The sequence below is a fragment of the Typopeltis vanoorti genome, chromosome 19, assembly GCF_054136105.1.
Source record: "Typopeltis vanoorti isolate ZY-2024b chromosome 19, IOZ_Tvanoo_1.0, whole genome shotgun sequence".
In the NCBI taxonomy this organism is placed as follows: domain Eukaryota; kingdom Metazoa; phylum Arthropoda; class Arachnida; order Uropygi; family Thelyphonidae; genus Typopeltis; species Typopeltis vanoorti.
The window spans coordinates 65,181,034-65,195,398 of NC_143567.1; the positions used below are offsets into that span (position 1 = coordinate 65,181,034).

The 14,365-nt window shown below is 39.0% G+C and overlaps 1 protein-coding gene across 1 annotated transcript in view; it reads left to right on the forward strand.

The window, feature by feature from the left end:
- Nucleotides 1-14,365, forward strand: part of LOC150096198 (proto-oncogene tyrosine-protein kinase ROS-like) — a 481,253-nt gene that overhangs the window by 131,737 nt on the left and 335,151 nt on the right. Inside the window, exon 10 of the mRNA XM_090409003.1 lies at nt 6,723-6,932. Within this exon, the coding sequence (XP_090265129.1) occupies nt 6,723-6,932 (210 nt within the window). The remainder of the gene's footprint in view (nt 1-6,722; nt 6,933-14,365) is intronic.

Genomic DNA, 14,365 nt, shown 5'->3' on the forward strand with positions numbered 1-14,365 from the left:
AAAAACACAGCATCATTCACATGCTCCATAATAGAGCCTTAAGGTCTATTTCAAAAGAAGCAGATGTACAGAGAGAACTGTCACTAATAGCTAACACTCTATTGAAATACTCCAATAAAGTGCTCATTGAACAACTCCACTATGTCCTCTGCATCAATCACTCTATTCCCATTTTTATCCTGCAATGTCATTCGTCCTCAATCATTTCTCCTCCTACTGGAGGAGAAATGATTGAGGACGAATTGGCATTGGAATTAGTGACAAAAAATTGGCACTAAGATCCAAAGAAAATAGGATTTTCTTTGGATCTTAGTGCCAATCTCTTCTCATATTCCAGTTTTGCCTTCCTCACCATACTGGTCACTCTCCTTGCCTGCATCTTATATTGCTCATGCATCTGCTCTCCACCCCCCCTCCCCCTCCTTATATATCTTCCATAATCTGTTTTTCACCTACAGTTCCTGTTTGATATTGTTTGTCATCCACTTTACACCAAATTGTGTAATCTTCTTCACTCGTGGAATATACAGCTTACTATTGTTGCTAACAAATATCCTTTCACAATTTCCCAAGCACTAATGATATCCTGGCCTTCAAATTCTGCCCTCCATGGAACTGCCCTTAGTTGATACCTAAGACTATTATAATCACCTGCCTTATTATTATTATTATTATTATTATTATTATTCAGGCCTCCAAGGAGTCAAAAGACTCATCGAGGGAGGTCCTTCCTAAGACATAAAGTCTGTCAAGACTCATCGAGGGGAGGTCCCCCCCTGAGAAACACAAAGTTTATCATACCACTCTTTAAAGTCACTGACCGTTCTCGCTCCCACCACTCCATCAGGCAATGCATTCCACGGCTCAACCACCCTCCACACAAAGAAACCACTCCTTACCCTCTTGCTCACAGTTTCCTTTCGTAACTTCCAGGGATGGCCTCTTGTCATCACTCCTTCCCGCTGATCAACCAAGCGAAAGAACTCCCCAGCGTCAACCCTGTAACCACCTCTCAACAGTTTAAAAGTCTCAATCATATCACCTCTCCTTCTTCTATCCGCCAAACTCTGCAGTCCACATTCTCTCAGCCGATCCTCATAGCTATCATTGTACAGTCCTGAAACCATCTTTGTCATCCGTCTTTGTATCCTTTCCACAGTTAATTTATCCCCTTCAAATCCTGGGGACCAAATTTGAGAACAATAGTCCAAGTGTGGTCTGATCAGAGATTTATACAACGGAATGATAACCCTCTTATCTCTGCAGGTCAGTGTCCTTCTCATAATAGCAGCAATCCTCTGTGTTACCTTCACCACCTTTGCAATATGTCCCCTAAACTTCAGGTTTCTATCAATCATCAACCCCAGATCTCTTGTCTCCCCTACTTCCACCAGTATAACTCCTCCCATAAGAGTATGCAGCATCCCATCGATGTTTCCCAAACCTCAAGACCTTACATTTTGCTGCATTAAACTGACACCCCCATTCATTTGCCCATCTATCTAGCTTATTTAAATCCTCTTGCAGGGCTACCACATCTGCGCTATTACTAATAATCCTTCCCAGCTTCGCATCATCCGCAAACAACTGAATATCCCCCTGCAATCCACTGGCTATGTCATTGATATAAAGGTTAAACAATATAGGTCCTAGTACTGAGCCCTGTGGGACCCCACTTGTAACCCTCTGCCTCCTGGAAACTGCTCCACCATACACAACTCTCTGATACCTATCAGACAGCCAATCCTGAATCCAGTTGACCAATCTGACATCCAGACCCATGTGCTGCAACTTAAATATCAGCTTATCATGTGGCACCCTGTCAAATGCCTTCGCCAAGTCTAAGAAAATTGCAGTATATGCCTTTCCCTCATCTAATGCTCTTGTAACTTTATTATAAAAGGCTAGCATATTGCTAAAACAAGAGCGTCCTTTCACAAATCCATGTTGATTCTCACAGATAACATTACCCTCATCTGCCCAATGCTGTACACGGTCCCTCACTACTTTCTCCAAGATCTTAACAACTACTGATGACACACAGACTGGCCTATAATTAGACACTTCCAGTCTGTTACCACCCTTATGCAATGGCACTATCTTACCTTCCTTCCATTCCCTGGGCACCTTTGCCAAAACCAGACTTTCATTGTAAAGCCACGTTAAAGGTATTGTCAATTCGCTAGCACATTCTCTCAAAACTCGTGGCGAAATACCATCCAGTCCCACAGCTTTACTGACATCCAGAGTACTCAGTATCTGAAACACACTCTCCTCCTGTACCTCCAGACCTCGTACCAGTCCTATCCCTCTAGCATTAAAACTGACTCCTCTAGGATGAAATACTCCAATAAAGTGTTCATTGAACAATTCCACTATGTCCTCTGCATCAGTCACTCTATTCCCATTTTTATCCCACAATATCATTCTTCCACAGTCATTTCTCCTCCTACTGGCCACATAGCTAAAAAATTCCCTAGGATTTTCTTTGGATCTTAGGGCCAATCTCCTCTCATATTCCAGTTTCGCTTTCCTTACCACACGAGTCACTCTTCTGGCCTGTGTCTTATATTCTTCACCCATCCTCTCTTCACCTGTCTCCTTATATCTCTTCCATAGCCTCTTTTTCGCATGCAGTTCCTGTTTAATGTTGTTTGTCATCCACTTTACTCCAAATTGCGCCCTCTTCTTCACTCGTGGTATACAACTTACCATTGCTGATAACAAATATTCTTTCACAATTTCCCACGCACTGGTGATATCCCGGCCGTCCAATTCCTCCCTCCATGAAACTTCCCGAAGTTGACGTCTAAGACTATTATAATCACCTGCCTTATAATTCCACATAAGTTCCCGTCTCTTTGATACTCCTGCATGTCTATTCATTTTCCATGTCAACACCATATGGTCACTCTCTCCAACTGGTGGGAGAGACGTCAACTCAGTTATTATCAACTCTTCTGATGCTATAACCAAATCCAAAATTTTTGAACCTCTTGTTCCCTCTGTTACATGTTGCCTAAGACATTTGTCCCTCAAGAATTCTAGAAATTCCATTCCCCTATTGTTACATGCATGTTCCTCTCTCCAATTTATACTACTGAAGTTAAAATCTCCCATAACAATCATTCTTCTTGCACTTGCCAAACTTAGCTGTCTAAACATCTCCTGGTCCCCATCCTCTGTGCTCCTGGGTCTGTAGCAACACCCCACTAAATATCCTGTCTTGCCTACCTCTAGCTCACACCATACGCTCTCAAAATCATTTGTCTCACTTCCTTCCAAATTCTCCACTCTTAGAGGACATAGGTCATCACTTATCATAAGCAGCACCCCACCACCACGCTTTCCCCTCCTATCCTGACGAAAAATGCTATACCCAGCGACTTCTATTCCTGTTTTTATATCCTCTTCTGTCAACCACGTCTCAGTGATCGCAATAATTTTTGGCCAGGCTGATGCTATCTGCGCCACCAATTCCTCTCCCTTATTCCGGATACTCCTGGCATTAGTATACAGCATATAAATGCCATTGTTTCTATACCCAGCCTTATCCCTTCTAGACTCCACTGGGCTCAGTGTTACCTGACATTGTCTCCCTTCTCCCAAGTATCCATTCCCACAAGAGGCCACCCCTGCTATCATCCTCCCTGGGACACACTGACTCGTTCAGAACAGCAATCTCTCCAGATGCCTACGCCCTTCCTCATTCAAATGTAAACGGTCTCTCGCATACAACTCCTCTCTTTCCTCAAACGCACTCCAAGCATCCACATATACCAGTCCTCTCTTGTCACACATTCTCGCTATTATGCCATTCAATATCACCGCTCTTCTGCTCAGCTCATCATTATCATACCTAGGCAACACACACACTATTTTTCCTCTCTCTGTCTTCTTCCGTACAGTCTCAAGCAAAAATCTCATATCTCTCGCTGCCCGACTTACATTACCACTCAAGTCATTCGTTCCTACCATCACAATCATCTCATCCACCCTTTCACCTCTCTTAATTGCCATAGCCACCCTTTCTATTGTTCCTCCTGGCAAACACTCCTCACGCATCCTATCTTGAACACCACGGATCATTGAGTCGCCATACATTATACCTCTTACCATTCCCTCGCTCCTATTGTTTCCATTCTCTCCTGTTCTTTCATTCCCATACCTCTCTCTTCTACTGTTTCCATTCTCTCCTCTTCTAGCACTCCCATACATCTCTCTCATTCCCTCTCTCCTACTGTTTCCATTTTCTCCACTTCTAACACTTCCATATCCCTCTCTCATTCTGTCTCTCCTACTACTGTTTCCATCCGCTTGTCTTCTAGCATTCCCATACCTCTCTCTCATTCCATCTCTCCTACCGTTTCCATTCTCTCCTCTTCTAGCACTTCCATATCTCTCTCTCATTCCGTCTCTCCTACTGTTTCCATCCTCTCGTCTGCTAGCATTCCCATACCTCTCTCTCATTCCCTCTCTTCTACTGTTTCCATTCTCTCCTCTTCTAGCACCCCCATACCTCTCACTCATACTCCTTAAATTATAATTCTTAAATTAAATTATAATTCCACATACATTCCCTTTTCTTTGATACACCTGCATGTCTATTCATCTTCCAAGTCAAAACCACATGGTCACTCTCTCCAACCAGTTGGAGAGATGTCATCTCACTTATTATCAGCTCTTCTGATGTTTTGACCAAATCGAAAACTCTTTACTATTTTTTTTTTTTTGACTAATTATGTATTGCTGTAGGACACCTTGTATATTTGTGTAACATTCTTGTAATTTTGTTTATATGTAAATACCACATTGCCAAATTTTATTTTTTTGCATGCATGTTGTATAATAATTCCTTTTTGCCTATTTATGTATGGCTATAAAAACATCTGTTATAATTTTAACTATATGTAGATACTGCATTCCTTGGCTCGGTGTCTTGTACACACATTTTGCTTATTTAACTTGTATTGTTGGCAATTTTTATACCACTGTAATCTTTAACCTTGTGTGTGCTGTACCCTCTGCAGCAATTCCGTTTCTATGTAGATGCTGCTTTGTGGAACCTAATTTTTGTACAGGCATATTGTTAACACTTTTCTTTAACTGCTTATGTATAGTTGTAACCTTAGTATGGCAATGGCACAGTATGACCTTTGTAGTTTTTGTGCCAAATAAACTATAAACCAAACCAAACCTTTCTTGCCTGTTCCTTATACTGTTCATGAGTTAGCTGTCACCTTTCTCCTAATATATCCTCCACAACATTTTTTTATTTTGCAGCTCTTGCATAACGATATTCCATCCAACTCGCTCCTACTTGATTGACCCTCCTGCCCTTGGATTCACAGTGTGATATTGCTTCCTATCAGATATCCCTTGACTATCTCCCATGCACTGTGAACATTCTTCTCTTGCAGATCTTTATACCACCACGGTACTGTTTCTGGTTGCTTCCAAGTGTCTCATAATCACATGCCTTGCAGTTCCATATATACCCCCTTCTTAAATGAAATTTCCACTTGTTTTGCTATCTCCCAAGTTAAGATATCATTATCACTTTCCTCAATTGTAACCACCTTAGTTATGGACAGGTCTTCTGATTCTAGATCTTTCCATAACCTGTCCATGTGACTGAGATATTGTCAGGTTGCTCAGGGGTTGTTACCAGGTTAATGTGGAAGCAAATTTTTTATAGAGTGTGAGATGGGTGTAGAACAAGAGGCTATTCCTGAAAACTGTATAAGAAAAGTGTGAGCAAAAGAATGAGATAAATGTTCTTTGCATGGAGAGTGGTTAGTGAGTGGAATGCATTGCCTGAGCATGTTGTGAATGCAGACACATTGAATTAGTTTAAATGAGGAATGGTTTTTGGTCAGCTTTGCATATTGATAGTGTGTGCTTCCCCTGATGAGCCTCTGACTATTTATGGAGGTATGATGTTAATAATAATAATAATTATTATTATTATTAGTCCGTGCAGTTAGCCGAGTGGCTATGCTCTTCGCAACCATATACCTGGGAGAGGAGTGTCCTGGGTTCAATTCCCATTGCTGACGTGAGGAGTTTAAGGATCTTTCTGAGACATTGCCAAGTTAGCCGGGCGTGTGCTGTAGGGTTTTCTCCCCAGTTTATCTGGGGTTTTTCCTCCCGCAAGCAGGCAAACCGGCCCCATGAACACATGCATCTACAGACATAGGACACACACTGAGAGGCATAGGGCTAGCCACCTTATCCTCAGGACGGGTATGGCTTAGAAGGGCTAAGGATAGCCCTGTAACAGGCCACTAGGCCTAATACGTGAAGGGAAGAAGAAGAAGATAATAATTATTATTATTGTTATTACCTAAAATGGGAGGAGAAATACTTCCCATCATTGTTTTGACTTGTTTATAGTTTATTTTGACACCTGAAATAAACAGATCAGAGTGTCTTATATTTACGTCGTTAATCAGTCTTATGTAAACATTTGTGCTGTTGTTCTGGTGCTTAAGCTGAAAATGTCTGTGTGTGACATTTTCAGCTTAAGGACAGCAACAGTATTAACTTCACAAATTACCAAATTCCCACCTTCTGCTTTGCTATTACCAAAACATATTCTAGGTTTGTTTGACTTTACTCAGAAGTATTACATTTTTAAAAATTAAAATGCTGTTTGTTTTTTGTTTTTTTATGGAACTGTATTTAATTATATATATATATAATATGTATGTCCTTTGTAGGAAAAGGTGCCTGGCAAAAGTGGTTGTACCAAATTAACATTACTGATCATGCTAGTAGTTTCAATATTAATGAGGGAAACATTAGTGATACTGCTTTTACTGTGCATAATCTACGACCCAATGTTTTGTATTTCATAAAAGTTAGAGCTTATAGTCAAGATGGCAAAGGACCATGGTCTTCTGAATTTAGTGGAAGGACATTAGAACAAGGTAATTGAATAATGAAACATTTCTTCATATTTCTTTAATTTTATACTAGAGCTACTTTAATTATACTAAAGTGACAAAATAATATTTATTGAACACCAATATAAATCAAACACTTTGGTTGTAATTAGAGCTTATCATGAATAATAACTATATTGTTAATAAAGTCTACTACGAATATTATACCTCTGTAGCTCAGTTGATATTGATAATGTCCTTTTGGTTAGAGAGTCTTATGTTCAGATCCCATCTAAGATGGAAAGATTTTTAGTGTTAGTATTATTTGGTATTATTTATCAGGACCTTCATGGAATCTCATGACTCTCTATGGGAGGCCCATCTTAGATAACACAAAGTCTATCATACCACTCCTTAACTTGTTTAAACTTGTTCATTGTTTTTACTCTTACCATCCTATCAGCAAATCTTTACAGCTGCCTGTGCCCTGAATCCCCAGTTTAAAAAAAAAAAAAAAAAAAATTACTGATGTATATGATTTATTTTCAACGTTTTCTTGTAACTTTTCATCAGTTCATGTGGTGTACCTAAAGAACCTCCGTAGTGCAATTGGAAGAATGACGGTACATTGCGCCTTCAATTGGAAAAGGCCTGAGTTTGATTCTCGTTATGACATAGCCGATCTCATACAGAGGTAGCAGGGTTTTTCTCCCCGAAACTCGGGTTTTTCATCCCTCGTGCAAACAAATTGGCCCTTCAGAACACACGCAATTTACAGACAAAAAATACTTGTGGTGGTGGGTGGTAGATGGCACTGATGTAGTTGATTGATAGTAAAGATTCGGTTGTGGTGGAGATGGAGAGTTGTACAGTAGGTGTTGTCCTCCCGCGATGAGTCTTCGGACTCCTTGGAATTGTCATGAATAATAATAATAATAACTTTTCTCAGGTTTCATTACTATCTTTCCAGCTTTAAATTTGGCACTAGTATCATTCCTTCTGTCAGGCCTGGTTCACTATATTTATTACATTACATATATGTAATCTAAAATTCTGCTTAAATACAAGTTTCAAAGTAAGTTACTTTGAATTTTATTGCTAAATTAGATTATTTAATAGGCCAAACTTCAACATTACTGGGAATATTTTGTCATATTACTGTAGGATTAATAGTTAATCTTCAGTGCTGTAATTGTATTACTGCAATTGCAGGTACTGATTAATGACTATTATGGTAGCCTAGGATAAATTTGCTAAAAGTTGATTAATTCTTAATCCTATTTTCAGCATTATATATATTTAGTTTGCATTCCTTGCCTATGCCTATCTGTGCTGTGTGTTATTATTATTATTATGTGACACCTCCAAGGAGTCCAAAGACTCATCAAAAGAGGGTACCCGCTCTCCAACTCTCCATCTCCACCACTCAATCCAATGACTACAACAAACTGCAACTACCATCATCATCATCTACACCAATGCCATCTACTACCAACCACTACCACTAGTATTTTCACAGACAATCACAAACATCCATGTCCACAGCAGGATTCGAGCATGCAACCTTTTGACCAGAGAGCAGTTACCCTAACCACTCTGCCAACAAGGCTGGCTTTATCATTGGTATTTAGTATTCATTCCAATTCCAAAAAATTAAAATCACAGAGATTGCGAGAATTACAGAACTATCACTTTAATTTCACATGCAAGTAATGGTTATCATCAGTTTTAACCAACAAAGGCTGGAGTCATATATGTATAGAGAAATGCCAGGAGAACAGGCAGGCTTTAGGAGAGATGGATGAACTACAGACTAGATAGCAAACATGAAATGGATTCTGGAAAGAATAAGTGAATTTGAGAAGGAAGTATTCGTCTACTTTATTGATTATAAGAAAGTTTTTGATTGTGTAAATTAGGGGTTCTCACCTGTGGTATGCCTTGGGGGTACATGGCAAAATTTTGGAAGTACGCCATGAGAGCTCAAAAGTCGCTAGATCTAGTAACAAAGTTGCTAAGTTGGCAACACTGATATTGCGCAACCATCTCACTGATTACCCAGTAAAATGTTTATGACACTCTTCGTGTTTATCGATATATGTAATTTATGAATACAAAATTTAATATGTATATATTAAATAAATTAAAATAAGGCATATATATACAGGGTGGTTCAAAATTCCACGTACAAACCTTGAGGGAAGGTAGAGAACATCAAAATCAACCACATTCACATAGGAAAGCATGATCAGAAATGCCACCAGAAGGTATTAACAGGGACACAAAGATACAGAAATAACACAAGGCAGTAAATAGTGTAAAAAACTTTATTAGGCATAACTGAACAGTTCAATAGTAGTTGGATACATAATATGGTTTCACATCAGGTGCCTCAAAGTTATGACCATTAGTAGTGATGCATGCCTGACACTGACAACGCATTGATTGCTATACATTTTCAAAAATACCTGGAGTTTCCCAGATATTAGCAGCGGCGATGCTGATTCTTGTCACGAGGTCCATGTCAGAGGCAACAGGCATTTTGTACACCATAGCTTTATGGGTCCCCCACAGAAAGAAATCAATGCTCAATAAATCAGGTGGGGGGGGGGGGCGTGTGACGGGTCCACCACGCCCAATCCATTGAGCCCAAAAAGGACCTGTCCAAATACTGATGCACAGAAATGCCAAAATGGGCTGGAGCCCCGTCATGATGGAACCACATCTGCTGATGCACAGTCATTGGAACATTGTTCAGTAAATCCAGCAGAACTTCTTCCAGAAAGGTCCGATACTTTTGGAAGTCCAGTTGGGGTGGTAACAGGTATGGGCCGACTAAACAGTTAGCGACGATACCTGCCCATAAATTAATGGTGAAGCATTGTTGTTGTTGTTGTGCAGCATGTGATTGCACAGTGTGTGCGTTCTCATGGGTCCACACATGAGCATTGTGGTGATTGAAGACCCCTTTGCAGGTAAATGAAGCTTCATCCATGAACAAAACACAAGTTGAAAAATCCGGGTCTACTGCACTTTTCTGCAGAAACCACTGTGCGAATTCCACACATCTAAGATAATCTTCGGCCATCAGTAACTGGATCTGTTGCAGATAAAATAGATGTAAGGACAGAGTGCAAAACGTGCAGTACACTGGATTGAGATACTCCTATAGCAGAGGCAGTGCCACGTGTGCTTGTCTCTGGATTATTGTCCATCGCATGCAACACTCATGGCAGGATTTTGCGTCGATTGGTCACCCACTATCATGCTTGTGATGCCTGAATGATCCGTAGTCACACAAAATCTGATGCAAATGTGCAAACATTTGGTGATGCGTACACATATATTCATACAGTGGCTCATCCATTACTGTCAGCTAACCCGTAAATGACATGCATGTCTGCCATCTCAGCATTCGTAAAACAACGCATGATACGACGTCAAAAGCTTGAATGAGGAAGCCCCAATTGCTCACCTGGAGCACTGCCGAACACTGCCACCTATCACTTTCAGGTGGCGTTTCCAGTCATGCTTTCCTATGTGAATATGGTTGATTTTGATATTCTCTACCTCCCATCAAAGTTTGTACGTGGAATTTTGAACCACCCTGTGTGTCTATATATATATATATATATATATATATATATATATATATATATATATATATATATATATATATGCTTTATTTTATTCCCATTGTTCCACTATAAATGTAGTTTTATCTATCTATACAAGGAGTTGCCAGTATTACATACACATTTCAGGGGTTACGTGAAGCATAAAAGGTTGAGAACTACTGAACCACTGGTGTAGATTGCAACAGACTGTGGAATATAATGAGATCAATGGGAATACCTGAGCATCTAATTCTCTTGATAAGAGAGCTATATCACAAAAAAGAAGCTTCAGTAAAAACAGTCTTTGGAGAAAGAGACAATGTTTGAGTGGAAAAGAGGGTGTGGCAGGATTGTATACTGCCACTTTATCTTTTTAATATTTATAATGAATATATTATGAGAATGGCTAACTTAGACAAAGATCCAGCTAGAATTAAGATTGGTGGCAGAAAAATAATTTAAGATGTGCAGATGATACAACCCCCATAGTAGAAACTAAGGAAGATTGGAGCAGTTGAGTCTAATGATTAAGAGGAAAAGCAACAAATCCAGGCTTAATTTAAACATCAGCAAAAATTTATGATTGAAGGATAAAATAGAGGTCAGTGAAAGTTATGATTTACTGGAGTCCAGAATAAAAAAAAATTATGGTAAACTGTGAAAATGAAATTAAAAGAAGAATATCCATGGAAAAATTAAACCTGGCAAAAATTATGAGAGATACAGGTGTTAGTATGGCCACAAAAGTCAGAATTGTCAAAGTAATGGCATTTCCAGTAGTGATGTATGGATGTAAAAGCTGGATCACTAAGAAGAAAGACAGAAAGCAAATTTATTCATTTGAAGCATAGGCATGGATGAGACTATCAATAATCTCGTGGCCTGCAAGAATGACTAATGAGAAGATTTTAGAGAATACTCTTTGGAGGAATGATTGCTAACAGATGTTAATACTTTGGGTATATTATTGAGGCAGATGAATCATTTGTAAAGGTAGTTATCTGAGGGAAGAATGAGGGCATGAGAAGTAGAGGTAGAAAACAAAAGAGTTGAGTGGACAACATAAAGGAGAAAGATAACTCCATAATAACTTACCAACTTGAACTTTGAACTGCTGAAAGGAAAGACAAAGAAAAGCGAAATGGAGGGCCTTTTGTTCATAAGATCACCAAGAGTCAAAAATGACAGGATGGCATATAACAACAATAATGCAATATTCAAGAAAAATGTGGTTGTCCATGTAATTTTTGCAACATAGCATATATTTTAGTTATTTTTTTAATGCCTTTTCTGTGTAATATGTGTTCGAATACCTGTTCTCTCATTCTATTTAAGTAATCATATCACCTCAGATTAGTGGTCTTACAAGATGCAGTTAGATAATAATGCATTTTTGGATATTAGTAATGCTGCATTCCATTAGATTTAGGTATTGGGAAAGTTGGTTAATGGCAGAATTCAGGAATAGGTGCACAGAAATGTGATGTGCTGTGCGGAATAGCATAGTGTTGTGAAGGCATGATCTTATGTAATTTACTAATTTTTTACAGTAGAGTCACAGTTGAGTCGAATAAGGGAATAGCAATACCATGCTATTGCTAGATTTTTGCAGAGGCATTTGACAGGATATTCCATGGACTCTTATTATTATGACTACATCAAATTGGGATGGACATGAAGCTGGTGACATTAAGGTGGCTGATTGACACACATCAGCAAATAGTATTTAGTGGAGTCAAACATCGAGAAAGCAGGTGATTGGTGGAGCATTGTTTTATTTAATTTGTGCATTATTGAGATAGGAATGATTTAAGGTGAAATATCCAGTTGTTTACCGATGATACATAACTGAGCAGGGAAATAGTTAATACAGATGATGTAAAAATCTTATAGGATGACTTTAAGTAGATTGACAGTAAGGGATAGCAAACGATAACAGTTATGATTGCAAGAATGTGCAAAAAAAGAGGTCTGGAATTTGTTGATGTCTGGAGTGTGTTTGAAGGAAAAAGACAGCTGTATGCAAAGATGGGTTGCATCTGAACATGGAAGGTCATAAGCGATTGAAGAAGTTACTGTTTTCTGAACAAGTTGAAGTAATTGGGCAGGGAAAAACTAATATTGAAAAGGTTGAGTGTAAGAGAGAGAAACTTTAGCAGTAATTGTATATTTATTGATCCTTATTCGCAGAATAAATTGCAGAAGAGAGGGGGATCAAAATCGACATGGGACTACTGAAATTAGTGACTTGTATATCAGTTCTAAATCAAGAAGCATTCGAAATAAGAGAGAAGAATTTTTGACATTAGTCAGTGCAGTTTCACTAAAAGTAGTAGGCATTAGTGAAACTTGGCTATCAGCAGAAGATGTGGTCACTGGAATTGAATGTGATGGGTACAATATTTTCAGGGAGGATAGAAAAGATAGAATGGGGGAGGGGTACTGTTGATGATTGCTGATGAGATGCAGCCAAAGAAAGTAGTATATCAAGATGATAGACATGTGAATGATAGTACATTTGAGGCGGTCTGGTGTGAAATAGTGACCAACACAACCAAATATACAGTTGGTTGCTGCTATAGGCCAGGGGGGTATAGGGGGGTGATATTGAATTCATGCATCAGCAAATGAGTGCAGGATTAGTGATTATTATGAGGGATTTTAATTATGGTGATATAAATTGGAAGGAGGGAATATCACTTGGCAAAAAGAAAATGGAATTCATACATCTTCTAAGAGATAATTACTTGAAACAGCACATACCTGTAGGGACTCGTGGTGTGAGAGTGTTGGATCTGGTCATTGATTCAGAGGATATATGCATAAATGTGTCCTTGTTACTTCCAATTGGTGGGAGCGATCATGTGGTATTGACTTGGGAGGGTGCAAAATTTGTGGATTTCTCTCTTAAGAGGGATATATACGGAACTACAGGTTAGACAATTATAACAAGCTTCGGAGTGAGCTTGCAGCAGTCCCATGGCAGAACATATTGCAGGGGAAAGATGTTAGCAGTGCATGGGATAAAGTCAGCCGGTATCTGAGCAAGACAATATCAGATTGTGTCCCCATGGTCAGGAAGACAAACAAGGTAGGCGTTAGATGGATGAGTAGTGGTATCAAGCTTGATCTGCAAATAAAGAAAATGTTATGGAGAATTTACAAGGAGAAAGGCAATCAGTACACCCACGAGCAGTACAAGACTCAAGCTAGGAAGGTTACCAGCATAGTAAGAAAAGCTAAATCAGATTATGAGAAGACCTTAGGAGATCAAGGGTAATCCCAAAGAGTTCTTCCGCTATGTGGCAAGTAAAAAGGAAAAATGACTTCGTAAGGATAACCTTAGTGGGTGCTGATGGTATCGAGGTGACCAATTCAGATGTAATAGTAGAGTTACTGAGTGATCACTTTCAAAAGTCTATCACCCAAGTGAGAATATCTCTGTACTAGCAATAACTAATATGAGAATTGAAGTTAAGAAATCAGAGGTACTTAGTATATTGCAAAATTTAAATGCGAACACTGTTGTAGGTTTAGATGGAATATCAGCTCAGGTGTTGCGTGAATGTGCAAAGGAATTGTAAATGCCTCTTACTTGGGTGTTTAACTTAAGTTTGAACTGTGGTATGGTTCCTAGGGAGTGGAAGAAAGGCAAAGTAGTTCCTTTGTATAAAGGTGGTCTAAAACTGCAGTAGTTAATTACAATCACCATCTTGGGAGTGGTGGTAAAAGTATTGGAAAAGTTGGTTAAAGACAAAATTCAAGAATGGGTGGATTAGGATATGATACTCTATAGAGGCCAACATGGTTTTGTTAAAGGTAGATCCTGCCTTAGCAATCTATTAGCTTTTTATAATAGAA